Raw genomic sequence first — 16,532 nt, 5'->3', positions numbered from 1 at the left:
ACGGCTAATCCTAGCTTACTACGATAAGTGATGTTTTATAGCTCTATAAAATTGATTAAGCTTTTTTAGTACCGTAATTATCTAATAGCTTAACATATATTGCGGATATATTTTTAATTAATGTAAATCTTTAATTTGAAGTGCAAGTCATTAGCAACCCGAAAAGTTTATGTATAAGAAAGCGTCTCTTCAACTTCATTGCGAAAGTTTATGCCTACACAATACACACGGAACTTGTTTTATTTATTAGTTCTTTTTGTTTGTATTTGGAGTTTGAATCTTTAATTGAAATATTTAAATACTAAAGAATAATTGACATCATTAGTTCGCAGATATGTAGAGCTACCTATATATTGCCTTAAATATCACTTGTGTAAATCTTTGACAAACTGGTTAAAATAAAATATTGAAATCTAATACTAGATAATGATTTATAAAGATAAGATTCTAATTAGGAGTTTCCATCTATCCCAAAATTTCATCGTATAAATTAAAGAAGTACCTACGAACATTTATCATTTTCATTACACCGTATTATATACTAAAAAAATACATGACATATTTAATTATAGGTATGCCAATAATCCTCAAGCATACAACTTACAAATACCGATGTTTTTCCATAACACATCGCGTAGGCTCTTTGTAGACAGGTATTCCAACGAAAACGGAAGATGTTAGAGTCCATTAGTCTATACAAATAAATACCCCGCTATATACAAAACTAACATGCATTTACTACTAAATAGCCATAATGCAGGCGTGCGGCGTCTTCAAAAACATAACTAAGTGCCTCTAATTCACTCAATGAATATCTTAAGTAAAACCCCAATACTTAATCTACTTAGCGCTTGAATACTTGCTGAGTATTAACAACTAGTGTGTGCACATCGGCAAACTTGTTTTACATAAATTGTGGATTCGCCCCGCTTAAGCCTCAACTTTGAAGGTAAACTAGCGAATAGTGTGTTAAGTGAGAATTCTTGATATGTTTGGTGTATACCTACCTAGTTCTGATTGTGTAGGTAGGGTGTGAAGGCTTGGAAATAACTACCTACCTAATGATATTAAACCATCAACAATGGATGATATTATGACGGAAAATATGGTAAATTAGTTACACAAAAATATCATAAACAAGAAAAATAGGAAATAGAGTATGTGGGCAAATAAATGACGAGCAAAGTAATTAAGCTTTATGTAACACACTTTCAGCGTCAAACTTTGTACGACGAAGCTGTTATAGAGAGGTTTTGAAATAGTTTTAAACTTACCAAAGATTTATCTCCACTCTTATGAGGAAAAATAATAATTATCATGATGTCTTATTGTTTTATTTGCAATATCTAAAAATTGTGCGTATTGTTTAAATTACTCCTAATAAGAGGACCCGAGCATGTCACTGCTTTAATTAACAACTGCGAACAGTGGATAGTAAAGAGTCTTATTATTGTATAAACATAATTTAACAACATAATTTATATTTCACTGAGGCTGCCAGCCCCTTGCAGGATCCGATAAACGCATCCTAAGTAAATAGCGAGGCATCTGCCGTCATGAGCCAGAATACCTATCAAAGATAACGCTGTATTTACGAGACTGGGATGTTTTTTATAATCTCCTTATATATTTAAAAAATATATGCTATAGGTATAATAAAATTTGATGTACGAAAACGTACTTAAACGACTTATAGTCTTATACCTACATAAAATCTCTGTGTTTTAGGTAAGTATAACTAGTACTCCGGCCTCCGCCCGCGGCTTCACTCGCCCGTATTACACTATCGATAGCAAATTGTTACTAAATCCTTCCTCGAGAACCACTCTATCTATTAGAAAAATCTAAATTAAAATCCGTTGCGTAATTTTAACGATTTAAGCACACATACGGATTTTATTTATTTTATGATTGCGCCTTCGCGTTTAACCAGCATCGTACATGTCCTTTATTAATATGGTTGCCTGGAAGAGATTTCTTTAAGCAATAAGGCCGCCTTTTGTGCACTTACCGTATTCATGTTTTCTTGTTAAATTATGTTTTTATTACTGGTACTTGTACAATAAAGTGTCATAAATAAAAAAATAAATACGGACGAACAGACAGTAGAAAGCGACTTCGTTTTATACTACCTACCTAGGTATGTAATAACAAAATTACTTGCGCGAAGATTCATAATGAAAATGTATAAACCACTACTAAGTACCTAGGTCTTAGGTAGTCTCCTTCTTACAGATAAATCAGTATGTTATAAGAATAATTATTTAGCGTTAACCCACATATAAATTCAACAAACGCTAATGAACGATCACACAATAACATTATATAAATACGTTCCCACCAGATGTAATAAGATATTTCTGAGCCCCTGTATGGTTGGGCCAATCAACACACCAACGATATCTCGGGGTTGAATAAACCTTTAGACGCGGTCATTTCAATGATATAGTGATAAGATGATATTCATTTTAAAATAACGTGAAATACCTACTTGATATATGAATTTAGGAATAATACACATTAGATTATTATGATAGTTTGAACTGGAAAAGCAGATAGGTTATAAAACGTGCGCTCAAATGTAGAGCATAGGTACGGTCTACATCATAAAGTAAGGTAATCGGGGATATTTATTGGGTAGATAATATGAAATTAAAAAATTTGAGGTTTTTAATAAAACAAAACTATTCTTGCTTACAAACTAACATTGTTACCTAGGTACCTATAACTTGTCGCGGAAGAATTCCAACAAATACCCGCGGCCCCATCATTAAAGCGGCTCGACGGAACACAGTGGGGTTTTAGTCGGTAGGTAAGAATCCGACATAACCCACGGCTCCTTCCCCGGGGGCCGTGGGTATCTTTAGAAGATTTCCCCACTATAAAAAAAAAAGGTACCTATAACTTATTTTCTTTTCACAGCTTTATTGCAATTAAATATTAAATCCTGTTAGAAGAGGATTTTAATTGAGAAAACCCGCTAATGCATTATTATAGATGTAGATATTTATGTATTCAAACAATTTAATACAATGCAATATACTGCATATTAAAATCGGAACAATACTCTGAAATTGCATGTGAGAGTTGGCACAATTTATCGAGTCTAGATTGTGCAGAATTTACTTCGCGACATGGAGGTAAATGAAAAAAGGTGCGCACACATTTAAGCGGACTACGTCCACAAATCTATTTGCGAAACAATTTCGCGAAATGCCACAATTTATTTAAAAATTACGCCCTTGTTTGTGTGGACAAATATTGACGTGTTTGGTTTATGATAATGGCAACACTGAGCATCAGGTAGACTGCGCACCGGCTTGCGACAGTATTATTTACCTGTACACATATTATTTAATATTTACCATGGTAATGTAAAGTTTACAATATAATATTTGTCAAGTATGCTCTTCGAAAGTTTATATTTACACCACATACGTAGTTTTTAATCAAAGGCAAATTTGGAGATTAAACACTCAGATTAGTCACCGATTCGCTTTACGTACCTATACGTTTGCTTCGAAAGTAAAATTGTTTTGCTATTAGAATCCTACAACAAATATGTGGATAACATATCTAAACATCCGATTTGTTTGACATAAGCAAGTAATAAAGTAGTGATTGTCTTAATGAACTTATTTGTGTTGACTCGCATTGTTAGACATTGTCGAGTAAACTCCTCGATCGAACGTAAAGTCGAACCGCAAACAATATCATCATAGTATTTGTACTGAAACAACAAATTTGTAGCCAGCTTTAAATGCAAGCCCAGGCCGGCACACACTCACCGTGTGTACTGAGACAATATGTAGGCGACTCTACCGCGATCTTAAGCAAGGCGACAAAATGAATCTCCTCTCGCGACTGATACGGTCCAATTCAAACACAGTCAGCGCCATTTTGTTTTGACAAGCGGCTATCCCGCCGCGCACATAACACTCTAATTTCAACTCAAACACGAGCGCTTAAAAGCTAAATTGGTTCATTGTAACGACCGTGTAGAAACATTGGAAATTAAGGGTGGACCAGACACGATTCTGTTTGCAGTCTAACGTGGTCTCTGGACGAAGTTACAAATATTTGACGTGTCAATTTTGTGAATGTTGACCGAGAATTGCGGTTAATATTCCCGACTCGGACAACCTGGTGCGCGGTCGCTCTTTAATTAAATGACTAGAACAGTCAAACTGTTGACTCTCTTTTGTTAATTTTACGAAATGATACGTTCATGAGGTATTAATTTCACGTAGATCACTACATATTGTTTACTTCGCCAACAATAATTATGGAGCTATCTTTAATTCTGCTGAGTGGACCAATTTGTTTTCTATTATTGTATTATTTTTATACAATAGATTTAAACGCAGACGGCTACGTGGGTTGGCAATTATAGTACCTACCTATGTTTTAATGAATGCGAGCACTTCAATCGACAAGAACATTAAATACTATAATACATTTAGCATTCCGGTCAGTTTACAAAAGTAAGATAATAGTCAGCAATTTTAAAACAATAGCAAACCAGCGGTATTGTTAAAAATGTAACAGCTTGTTAGGGCATATTGCTCGTTACCGCGCCGCTATTTATTTTCGAGAGGCAACATCGAAGAGTCCATAAACAAAAAAACACTTCGGCGACTGTTTTCATTGACAACAATGCTAAGTGCACGTAGTGTTAAGAGTGAGGTTGGAGTAGGCACTTACTTTTCGCGACATAGGTATCTAGGAGGGGCTCCAGTTCAGTATTTTCATTGTGTGCTTTTAATTTTGAGTGCGCGAACTAGCTAGCTCTCCCGGGACGTATGTTTGCGAGGGTAATATTTGCTTCCGCTGTATAATTCAGCCGCCCGCCATATTTGCTAAAGAGCAATCATTTTAATATCGTCAGGCATCACATTAGGGCCGAGTGGGATACTCTTTGTTTTATGGATTAATTTTTCAATTTTAATTAGGAATATTAGGTTTTTGAAATGTTCTCCTATTTGCTTTAATTTCAACGAAATTTATAGAGATTTTATTAAGGCTTGCGTAATGAATAATAATGAAAATCAAAATATAGGTAGAAATGTCTGCGTTTGTCTACTGAGACTTGAGAGTGTTCTTTGTCTCATTCTTTTAAGAGAAATTAAGATGAAAGCTAAGTTCCCAAAAGGAATTGGAAAATGAGAAAATGAATTACTATATCTACAAATCTATTTAAGGCACTAATTATTTCACTTGACCATGAAATTTTCAGGTTTCTAAAGGACTAATTGTTCTCACATTTGATTTCAGAATGTTGTTAAGAAAATAGGATTATATGTATTATTTATTTATTTCGTATTTGTATTTTTAAACGACGTTCCCAGAATTCACGGATAAACAATCAGGTATCAAGTAGGTATAGGTATTAATGGTATATTATTGATAACTCATATTTGGACCCTCGGTCAACTTGTTTTAGACAAGTTGACCGAGGGTCCAAATCTTTTTTAGAAGTGAATAAATATAGTCTATCGACTCAATTTTACCTACTACCGTCATTTTAGGTAACTTTGTAAGCTCATGTAGGTACACAATAATTGTCTCTGTGATACCTACGGCAAATATTTTAATTATCCAAATTCGCATGAAGTTGACAGGAGTCCAAGAGTACTTACCTATTAAACTAGTTAATACAATTTATTTGTATTTTTCGTAAGCGGTTTTTTTTTATATTAAGAAATGTCGCCAACGTACATAAAGTGGCCGAGTGTTGGTCGGTTCAGCTTGTATTTTTTGAAATACCTATAATGTTTTTGTTTGTGAAATATATAATGTCTAAAACTATGGCAGACCTCTTTCGATACTTTTATGGGTTAGGTATATTTTGAATCTGAAACAACAGCTGCATCGAAAAAAGTTAAAGAGAAGATAGTTTTTATGTGAGATGAAAATATTGAGCCTCATTTCGAGGAATGACAATAAAATCTTACGGAAAGCATTAAGAGCTACAAAAAAGAATGGTAGGTAACTATGTACATCCATACTTATTATATCTACTTATAATATTATAAATGCGAAAGTAACTCTGTCTGTCTGTCTGTTACTCAATCACGCCTAAACTACTGAACCAATTTGCATGAAATTTGGTATGGAGATATTTTGATACCCGAGAAAGGACATAGGCTACATTTTATTGCGAAATAAAAGCCACGGGCGAAGCCGGGGCGGACCACTAGTATATCTATATTTTTATTGAAAACGCGTTATTGTAGGTACTTACAAAAAGAAACAAGTAAATAAAAACTAGCAAACTAATTTAGAACTAAGAAATTTTGTACAAAACCAGGTAAAATAGTTTATATGAATCGCCTACTTTTACATAATAAATATTTGAAAAATGGGCGCTGAAAATAGAACATCCTATATAATTGCTCAATGTTATTTAAATTAAATACCGTCAATTCTCAGATTTCTTATGCTAATTTACATTTTTTTTAATAATTGTATTAAAAAAAGAACCTAGTAATGGGGCCATTCGCGTTAAAAAAGTACCTACAGTAAATTTCCACGGCGAAGTGTTTTAATTTTTTTATAGTGAAAATCAAATAAACGATACACGTTGCGCCATCTACTGTACAACGTGACAAATAGTAGATTTATTGCAGCGCCATCTATATTGTCAAACAAAGCATCTAAATAAAACCTTTAGGCGGAAAATCTTGTTCATGACACATTACACTAATAGATGTCGCTTATTTTTATTATTTCTAGAATTTCTTAAATTTAAAATTTGGAAATGATATGTATTTATTAGTTTTTATTCTAGTGATATATTCGACATAATTAGTTACCTAGAAATTCTATTATTTATCAGAACGAATGCGAAAGCTTTCCGACTTCCGTCCGAATGAAATTCAATAATTCATACGAATTTTCAACCCTATCGCCATAGAAAGTTTATCCTTTCTCAAGATCCACTCTATCTGTGTAGGGTTTCCCAAAATTTCATTTAAATTAGTTCAACTTTGTTGTTGGCTTTCGCTTTTATAATATTAGTACGTATTATTCGGATTTCGAAAACAGTTGAAATGATTTCGCTGATGCTGAAATTTCATTGTTTTTTTTTTGTACAGAGGGCACAGGACTCTTTTAATATAGTAATTCAGGCATTAGTTTAGTACCTATTGTATTAGCTGTGGTTTCGAATTTAGATATTAAGTTTTTTATGTTTTACGGCAACAAAAAATTGAAACAAATAATTATTTTCTATAAAATTTATTAAAAGAAGACAAATACCCTTAACTTTAAAATGCATTCCGTTAACACAATAAAATATAACTTAAAGCAAAATAATGTCCTTAGTAATGAGAATTAAATCATTCGAATCAATAAAATATTATATATTATTTACATAAAATTATAACACTTTGAGGTGTTATAGGTTACTAGAACAGTATAATCATACATAGAGCTTTAGATAGAATAGTTTAGAAATTATTATAAAGAATAAAATAATGTAATTATTTTCCTTTCGCTTTTTTGGATACAAAAGGTATTAATATCGATACTGGGAATTGTACAAGTTGCTAGTTAGGAATGTCTTGAAAATAGTCATTTTTTTGTGTTTATCACGGGTTTATCTTAAAATCAGAAGACTTTGTCAAAAAGTCCTCATATTAAATGCTTCATCACTTTAAACCAAGAAGCTTATATCTAATACACTGGAGATTTCAGTATGAACATTAACTTGTAACAAGAAAATATGCCAAGTAGGCCTACTTGGCAATTACCTAATTTGCCAAGTAGGTGTGAAAGGGATAAAAAACATACAGGCGTCATTCGACGTCATATTTTCTTGTTACAAGTTAATGTTCATACTGAAATCTCCAGTGTATTAGATATAAGCTTCTTGACTTTAAACCTACATATAAATAATTCTACAACTAAATGGCAAACTGTAAATGGCGATTAAAACCCACAATTTTGAAATAAAAAGTCACAGTAAATAAATATTAAGTCACAATAATTAAAATTAACCATAATTTGTATTTATATTAGCGCTTTCAGTTGTATTTGTATGTATAATGCAAAAATTGGAGTTTAATACACTCACCGGCACGGAATCTTGGCCACTTACAAATTTGCCGATAAAAAAAGTTTGAAGTGTTTTTCACGTTTTTTTTGTATGCAGATAAGTTAACATATTAATTGTTTAATTTTATGGTAAGAAATCATTAAGTTTGAGAATCATCTTTTACCACTTTTTAAGAGTTACTCGAAATTTGTGACTTGTGCGGTTAAGCCGAAGTTACGAATTGTTAGTTTTAAACTTTTTTCGATATCGTTTATGCCGTTTTATGATATTGTTATTGTTGTGCTGTAGTCAATGATCATAACAAACAATAAAAAATGCCGTTAACATCTGAACAACCTGCTCAGGCCATCACAATGTTAGACCAATGACTGCCGCAACATAAAGTACCTAATGTACAGTACGTACCACGTTCAGCGATGCACTATGCATAGAGAAGATACCAAGAGACTGGCAGCTACACGTGCAGACCAGAAAATGAAGGCATGAGGTGCTCATCAGCTCGATAAGACCCGTTTATTGTTCAAGAGATACTCAGAAATGGCTTTCTGACAGTTTTTGAGATACGCCACCGGCTCTAAAACACCAGGATAATAAATGTGAGTAAGCAATCGGTGAGAAGACTAATGAAGGAAGTTAATTTGAAGGTTTGCAGACCAGCACGCAATCCAGAACTCCTCAGACATCACATAGAAGCACGTCTTCGTTTTGCACGAGAACATGAAAACTGGACCCACAGCCAGTGCGCTCGTGAAGTGTTCACAGATGACTGCTAAGGCACTTTACGAGCTTCTGATAGCCAAGAGTCAGTATAGAGGAGACGAGAAGAGAGGTTTTCACCCATCACCACGCTCAAATGCGATTTTTCATGGAGGGTCAATAATGGTATGGGGAGGTATAAGTTCCGATTATCGCACGGAGTTAGTTATCGTAGATAATGGCTTAAATTTGATCAGGTACATCGAGGAAATTCTCCAGGAACATGTTCAGCCCTATTACAGGTTTATCAGTGAAGAAAATTTGCTACTAATACACTATAACGCATGTCCGCGTGTCGTACGATGCGTATAAGAGTACCTTCAAGAGGTTATTATTGAAAAATAGGAGTGGCCATCTCGTAGCCCGGATCTAAATCTAATAGAACACATCTGGGACATGCTTAAAAGAAACATAAAGTTCGATTCCAACACAGCACCAATGTTAGATGAGCTTAGAAATACAGCTGGGGCCGTTTGGTACACTATACCTCAAGTGGACATCAAAAATGTCTTCTAGAGTATGCCAGACTGGATGCAAACAGTGTTTAAGGCAAGAGAAGGAAACACCCTAAATTAAAAGGTTCAATTTTTTTTATGGAAACGTTCTTTCTAATTTTTGTGCATTTTTTAAGAAATCATTTAAATTTCACAGAAAAAGCGTAAATTCTTGTTTAATTCATATCTACGCGGTAGTACTTCTTATAAACTTCCAATTATTACTAAAAGTTAGTAAAAACAATAAAGTAACTAGTTTTGATTAAATTTTAATTGAATTTTGTAGTAGAAAAGAAATAGTGTTATTTTACGCAAAAATTTGCAGTGGCCAAGATTCCGTGCCGGTGAGTGTATTCTAAAATATATTTTTTGACATCGAAACATACATTTTTTTTTATTATTAATATTAAAATAATTAGTAATAAAAATAATTAGTATAAAATAGTCAACCTGATAATGTCATCATGAATAATATATTTTCTTTGTTTATAATTTTCACATAATTTTTATGCCCTACTTTAACTGAAATTTGAATAAAAAAATAATATTAATAATGGTCCCATTAAAAATCTAATCATGATAAGTTACAATTGTGATTATTGTAAGAATATTTTATAACTTTAAAATCTTAATTTAACTTACCTAACCAAATCTAAAACTTAAATTAAAATATTTCTTCTGAGTAGATATGTATTAATTATAATTTAGTGTCATGCTTAATTGACATATCTATTTGTTCTTACTTCTCTAAAAGTATGTTACAACATTACTATTAACTATTCCACAACCAGATCAAACTCCTCGATGTCCTCGCACATTGAATTGAAACCCGCTGCCCAGGTCTCTGCTTCTTTCTCCTGAAAATAAACAATATGAATTTAGTATCCGAGATATGAAAACAGCAATTTTATTTTACACATACATACTATATATATACATATATGTATAGTAGAACCAATTAACAAATGGGGTAGTCAAGAGTTCTCTGCGGAAAAGGTTTAGTAAAGTTTTTAAAAAAAATAAATTATGACAAAATTTATTCTGATGTTGTACTTTACTAACACTGTCCCATGTTTATCCCCGATTTCTTGGAATCTACGAATGCTACCTGAGGTTATCATACCTTTTTACATAGCTAAGAACATGCACATGTTTTTAAAAACATCTGCAGACACATTTTCATAGAGATTTTTTTCAATATCTTTGTTTAAAACGAGTTAACTCAATTACTTTAATGTTATTATTTTTAGTTTAAAAGCCATTTCTTTGAATTGTTTGCAGCGATATGGATTTTTATTGCTGAGAATTATTGTTTAACCTTTACATAAAAACTCAAAAAAACCCAGACCAAATAAGTAAAATAAAAAATTAAACGCTAAATGCGAAGATAAAGTGGCATTTTCAAGAAAAAAATTAAAATTGCAATAACTCTTCAACGGCTAACTTTTGGATATGGTATTATAAGATCAAATCAGTTTGTTTTGACCCCTACTATACGCTCTTAACAGGAATAGGTCGACTTAACCTGTAACCCTGTATACATAGTTATTACGACAACTGATTTGATCTGTGTAAAATTTGGTAAAATCTGAAAGCATTATTGTTATAAAAGTTAAATGAAATACTGTTTGTTTCACTTAATAAAGCTTTTAAGGTTATATCATTTAGTATATTTAGTTACTAATTAAAAATTAAATTTTAATATGAATAACAAACATAGCAGTAAAAAAAAATGTTGTGTGGTTTTATGAAACCACGGTAAAAGTGAAACTGTTCGAACGGTTCCGAACACTGCTTTGTGTAGCGCATGTCGCGTGTCGGTAGGTATACCTACTCGGCAGCCGCGCGATACACGCGACATGCGCTACACAGACCAAAAAGTTTGAGATGATGTAATAAAAGTTTCACTTTAAAAAGACAGGTTGCACTCCGGGAGTGCCGGCAGAAGTGAAAACTTGATTATTAACGTTGAGCAAGTTTGATATTACGTCTTACGCTTTTTCGATCAGGCCACGTGTCCTGACGCGAGTTTAAGATTTTATACCCATTACAGAAAAAGTGCTCAACGCCGCTAAAGAAGTTTTCACTTCAAAAACTACAAATGCATTAGATGTAGAAAATGACCTCTAACAGATAACTAAGACTAAGATTTTGTTTTTCAATTGTTAATTTGCTTTTTACTCACCTCCTTTTTAGTCAACTGTTGTTTTTTCGTCAACTTTTTCTTAACAGTCCTCTTACGTTTCACAGCTGGTAATTTGAACGACAGGTCTTCTAAATGGTCTTCATCGCTGGACGACTCTCTATCACCAATTTCACTTGGAGCTGCGTCACTATCGGAGGCAGAATTCTGTCGGAACGTAACTTTCTTTGCTTTGCCGTAACTTTTGCGTGGAGGCTAAGGGTTAATAAATATGTTAATAAAGAATTAATAAAATTACCCATATTGATGCATTTAACATAGATTAGCTTATATTAGAGTCGCCTGCATTTTTTTAAGTTTGTAATGAACCAACTCTGATTCAATTTTGACCCACAGATTTTAATCAAACTTTGTACACAAGGATTGGTGACAATACAATAATTTCATTCAAAATAATTTCAAGCATTTTATAGTATACTAGAGGTCCGCCCCGGCTTCGCCCGTGGTACACATTTCGCAATAAAATGTAGCCTATGTCCTTTCTCGGGTATCAAAATATCTCCATACCAAATTTCATGCAAATTGGTTCAGTAGTTTAGGCGTGATTGAGTAACAGACAGACAGAGTTACTTTCGCATTTATAATATTAGTATGGATTCTATCTTTTTTTTCACAATATAATTTTTATCTCAAAACTACTTCAACCAAGATGGTAGTAAATATTATCATATCAACTACCAATTTAATTGAATAATATACCTACTGTAATAAATTATAGACTTCACACACATTACATCAGCATCTTATTTAGATGTGTAATTTGTAATTATCACCTCTAATTTGAATTTTATGAAAAGTTGCAAATTGAAGATAGATGGACTGAGTCAATAGTGTCATGATGTAATTAACCACATAACATTACAGCATATTAACAAAATGGTTAGCACCTAGGTATTAGAATCAGGTAATTTCTGATTTTATGAGTAATTCTAAGTTTAGATTAAAAAAAAAGCTCAGTTGGAAGGCAACTTATCACATCTATAACATCAATCAATTATTGATAATTTTTATTTGGTTGCTTGTAATGAATTAAATCAAAACTTAAAATTAATTTTAAAAATTATTTATCATTAATACAGTCAAAATCTGTTATAACGACATCGAAGGGACTACTCATATTGAGTCGTAAAAACCGATAGTTGTAACAACCGGATTTGAGTTTTCTCCCTTTCTTTCCAAACGGTTAAAATTGTCGAGTGTGATACACTATATTCTTTTGCCAGGTAGCTTTGAAATAATACGCGATTTTTCTTCGATATTGATTTGTTTTCTTTTTTGCGACATGTTACAATTTTCACAGTTAACTCAACAGTATGTTTTGGTGTGCCTTGTGTAAAGATAAGTAACAAACTGACTTAAGAGATATGACGGAGCGGACCTTCAGGCTACTGCATGCACGTGCTTTGTTTCTAAGAATTACAAAAGACCCTAAACTTTGATTACTTTTACGATAATAGCCATTGACTATTATACCGTGCCAGATGTGGATACAGTTACCTATTCAAATTGTTAACAATACAGCTGAGCCGGTCGTTCTACAGATATAATACTCCTAAAATATTAACCAAATGTGGTCGCTTAATGCGGTATGTCGTAGTAAACAATGTCGTAAAAACCACTGTTTTTGATAAGGCGGTCATATAACATTCAGCCAGGACCTTTGATTTTGGTCAATTTAACCGGTATGTTGTTCTAAACGATGTCGCCATAAACGGTTTTGACTGTATCTACATTTTTGCCAAGTTTCGTAAATATTTCTTTTACAACCTGGGCAAAGTCAGGATAATTCACAATTAGCTATTTTCCTAAAATAAACATAAGTAAGAATAATATTACCTTGTGATAGTGATGTATCAGATCCATATCTTCAAACAGATGCACAGATTGAGAATCTTCATTTTCCAAAGTGCTAACAGGATTCATAACTGTTTCTATATTGGTCTGCGCAACATCTTTGTCGGGGAACACTGGTGGCTCTGTCCCAGATTTAGGGTCTTCATAGTTCTTGTTTAAATTATCAGAATTAAGCACAGATCTTAGAGCAAGTGGTATAGCAGCTCTAGATGGTCCCTTCATATCATTAATCTCCTGCAGGACTGCTCGAGCCCTTGGTCGTAAAGCTTTTACCCTTTTATCTTTTTTAAGCGGAGAAATATTTTCCTGCTCCTCGCTTTCATCAAAACCAAAGAATGTGTTACGTTTTTTGGGCGTTTTGTCTTTTTTATTTGGAGTTGTCAAGATTGTATTTTCAACATTCTCTTGATCAACATCCATTTCAACTGGATGCTCTGCCCCAGGGGATACAGCGCTTAGATCACTTTTAGAATTCTCTTTTGAAGAACAACTCTTTGTAGGAGTTATATTTAGTGATGCATGAGTTATATCTTCAAACAATGAATTTGCCTTGACTGGTGTAGACTTTTTCTTCTTTTTATTTGCACTCCTTTCAGCTACTTCTCTTATAAAGGAAATTATGCTTGTCTGTTTCATACTTGGCTGTTCAATGATTTGGGGCAAAGATTCATTACAATCTGGTATGAGATTGGTATAGACATGTTTTTTCGTTGTGTCACTTGCATTTATGAATGAGCTTTCAACAGCTGGTGTCATGTTAGGCTTAACATATGTATTTGCTTGCCATTTTATAGGTAAGCTACCAAATTCAACTCTCCATGGACTAGCTAATGGATGCCTTATGGACATATTCATACTACTGCTTGCTACGGGCTGATCGTCAAAGAAACTTAGGTCTTCTTGTAAATTCAACGGGTCTTTAGTATTAGCCGGTATGTCATGATAACTGGCATCATTTACAACTATTTGAGGGATATCTTGACATGGTGAATTTACTGGTGAATAGTCAATATTATGACCTTCATCAAGATCTTGCAGATCCTGTGCAATATCTTCGACTCTTACTGAATTGTAATTATCTTCACAGGGAACGCTTTTATTTATATTCACTTTAGATATTTCAGGGTTTCTCTGTGGCAATGTTTCGGTGTTAACAACTGCAACATTGACATTTTCCAAAGCTTTTGGAGTTTCTTTTTGTTTGATATTTTGTAACTCTTTAATAACATGGCCTTCTACATTAGCTTGAGTTACTTTAACAGCGTTCTTTAAAGAAGCCAATGCTTTTGCCAAATTTTTCTCATAAACACCCTTCACTGCAGCCTTAGGCTTAGTTTGTGGCTTTTTAGCAACCCTCTTTTTCTTTTTCTTCTGGGGTGGAGGTTCCTCATCTGGATCAAATGTAAACTCATAGGGATCAAGTTTACTTGAATCCCTTTTGAGAGATTTCTTTATATCATCAAATACTCTAAATGATGAATTAGCATTCACAATTTTTCTTGATTTATTCTTACTTTTGTCAGATTGCTGTTGCTTTTCAAAACATTTATCAATCTGCATTTGTTTCTTGCCATTATTATTTGTATCTGGCCCAGGTTTTGCTTTGCTCTTATTTTTCTGAGCCACTTTTTTTGCAGCAGTTGAAACAGGTGATATCTTGATACTTGTATCATTATGTGATGCTTTACTTGGAACAGACTTAACAACTTTGTTTGCTATAGGTGTGCTAGCATGTACAGGTTGCAGGGGAATATATTTATTAGGACTTATTGAATGACCTTCTAATTTTGATGGTAATCGACAAATTCGCTTAGGGCGAGATTTTATTATACTGTTGTTCAGAGGGGATTTGTTTTTAAGGGGCGACAGCTTTACAATTGGAACTTTTTTCGTCGGTGCTGACTTAACTGGTTTAGTTGGAGTTGTAATATGAGTACTTGATAATTCATTACTACTATTACTTAAATTTGTTAATATAGGATTTCCAACAAACCGATTGGGAACTCGTCTTACACGACGTTGCTTAGGATTCTCATCTTTACTTGCCTGGGGGTCGACGTCATTTTTTGTGTTTGGTGACGATTTCTTGGTAGAAAATGTCGCATTATCATCTGATGCAGAATTCGTTTTATCCGCTAGTGCCTTTCTTGGAGCTTTTTTAACGTCGTTTTTAACTTTTACTTTCGATTTGCTTGTTATTCCAACATTTTCTTTTAAAACTTTTGTTGTTTTGCTTCCTCTTGTTTTTGGCGGCATGATGTCAAACAATCTATAAACATCACCACAAGGAGTCAACACGATCTATCTACGAGAATTCACTGACACTTTCAGCAATTGTTTATACTTTAAATTACACAAAAACAGACGGTTATTAATTCATTCCCATATAACTTTATTTTTAAATAACTTTTAATATAAATTTGTAGATTTCACTTCACAATAATTCACCACAATTCACACAGTTGGCTCGTTTTTTTCTGTCAAACCACAGTGTCATCTGTCAAACCAAACAACAAATCCACAATGACAAATTCGGAAATTTCTGTAGCCATAGACAAATCTATCATAGAGCAGGCTCCAAGGAGATGTTCGTTTGCAAAAATAGCGGATCTAAATCTGACTTCTGATATATATTTTATAGATCCCAGACATCCTATAGACAGATGTTGCCAACCAGTTTTGTGGTCCCCCTCCCCGCACCCCGGTAATTAAATATGGCATACAAAGAAAAAAATAAAAATTTCCAAAACATGCCGTGTGCGGTATCAAATGAAAAAGCTTATTGAGTAGATCACGAATATATAGCATACTATAACATTTATTACACTTTCTCTAAGATTTTTTAGAAAATTTACGAAAATGCTCCATTTTTGAGTTAACTTTAAACCACTATAGATTGAAAACTCATGAATATATTTTTTAAATTATTATTTTAAATAATTAACAATAGTCCATTGTTTACGATTGTTATAGTATGCTATATATTCGTGATCTACTCAATAAGCTCTTTCATTTGATACCCCACACGGCATGTTTTGGAAATTTTTATTTTATTCTTTGTATGCCAAATTTAATTACCGGGGTGCGGGGAGGGGGACCACAAAACTGGTTGGCAACATCTGTCTATAGGATGTCTGGGATCTATACAATATATATCAGAAGTCAG

General features: G+C 33.3%; 1 protein-coding gene across 1 annotated transcript; it reads right to left on the bottom strand.

Moving 5' to 3' along the window:
• Positions 1 to 9,666: 9,666 nt before the first annotated feature.
• On the bottom strand, positions 9,667 to 15,864 carry LOC149480333 (uncharacterized). The gene is made up of 3 exons (XM_089706294.1): positions 13,349 to 15,864; positions 11,495 to 11,707; positions 9,667 to 10,166 (listed from the first exon to the last, which is right to left on the bottom strand). The coding sequence occupies exons 1-3, from the start codon at positions 15,620 to 15,622 to the stop codon at positions 10,086 to 10,088; spliced, it is 2,568 nt and encodes an 855-aa protein (XP_089562420.1). The 5' UTR covers positions 15,623 to 15,864; the 3' UTR covers positions 9,667 to 10,085.
• Positions 15,865 to 16,532: the final 668 nt, after the last annotated feature.

The sequence above is a fragment of the Colias philodice genome, chromosome 18, assembly GCF_061535455.1.
Source record: "Colias philodice isolate Cphi_HAF_F1 chromosome 18, ilColPhil1 Martin Lab GWU primary, whole genome shotgun sequence".
In the NCBI taxonomy this organism is placed as follows: domain Eukaryota; kingdom Metazoa; phylum Arthropoda; class Insecta; order Lepidoptera; family Pieridae; genus Colias; species Colias philodice.
Note: the sequence above shows the minus strand (reverse complement) of the source record. Positions and strands in the feature narration are given on the sequence as shown.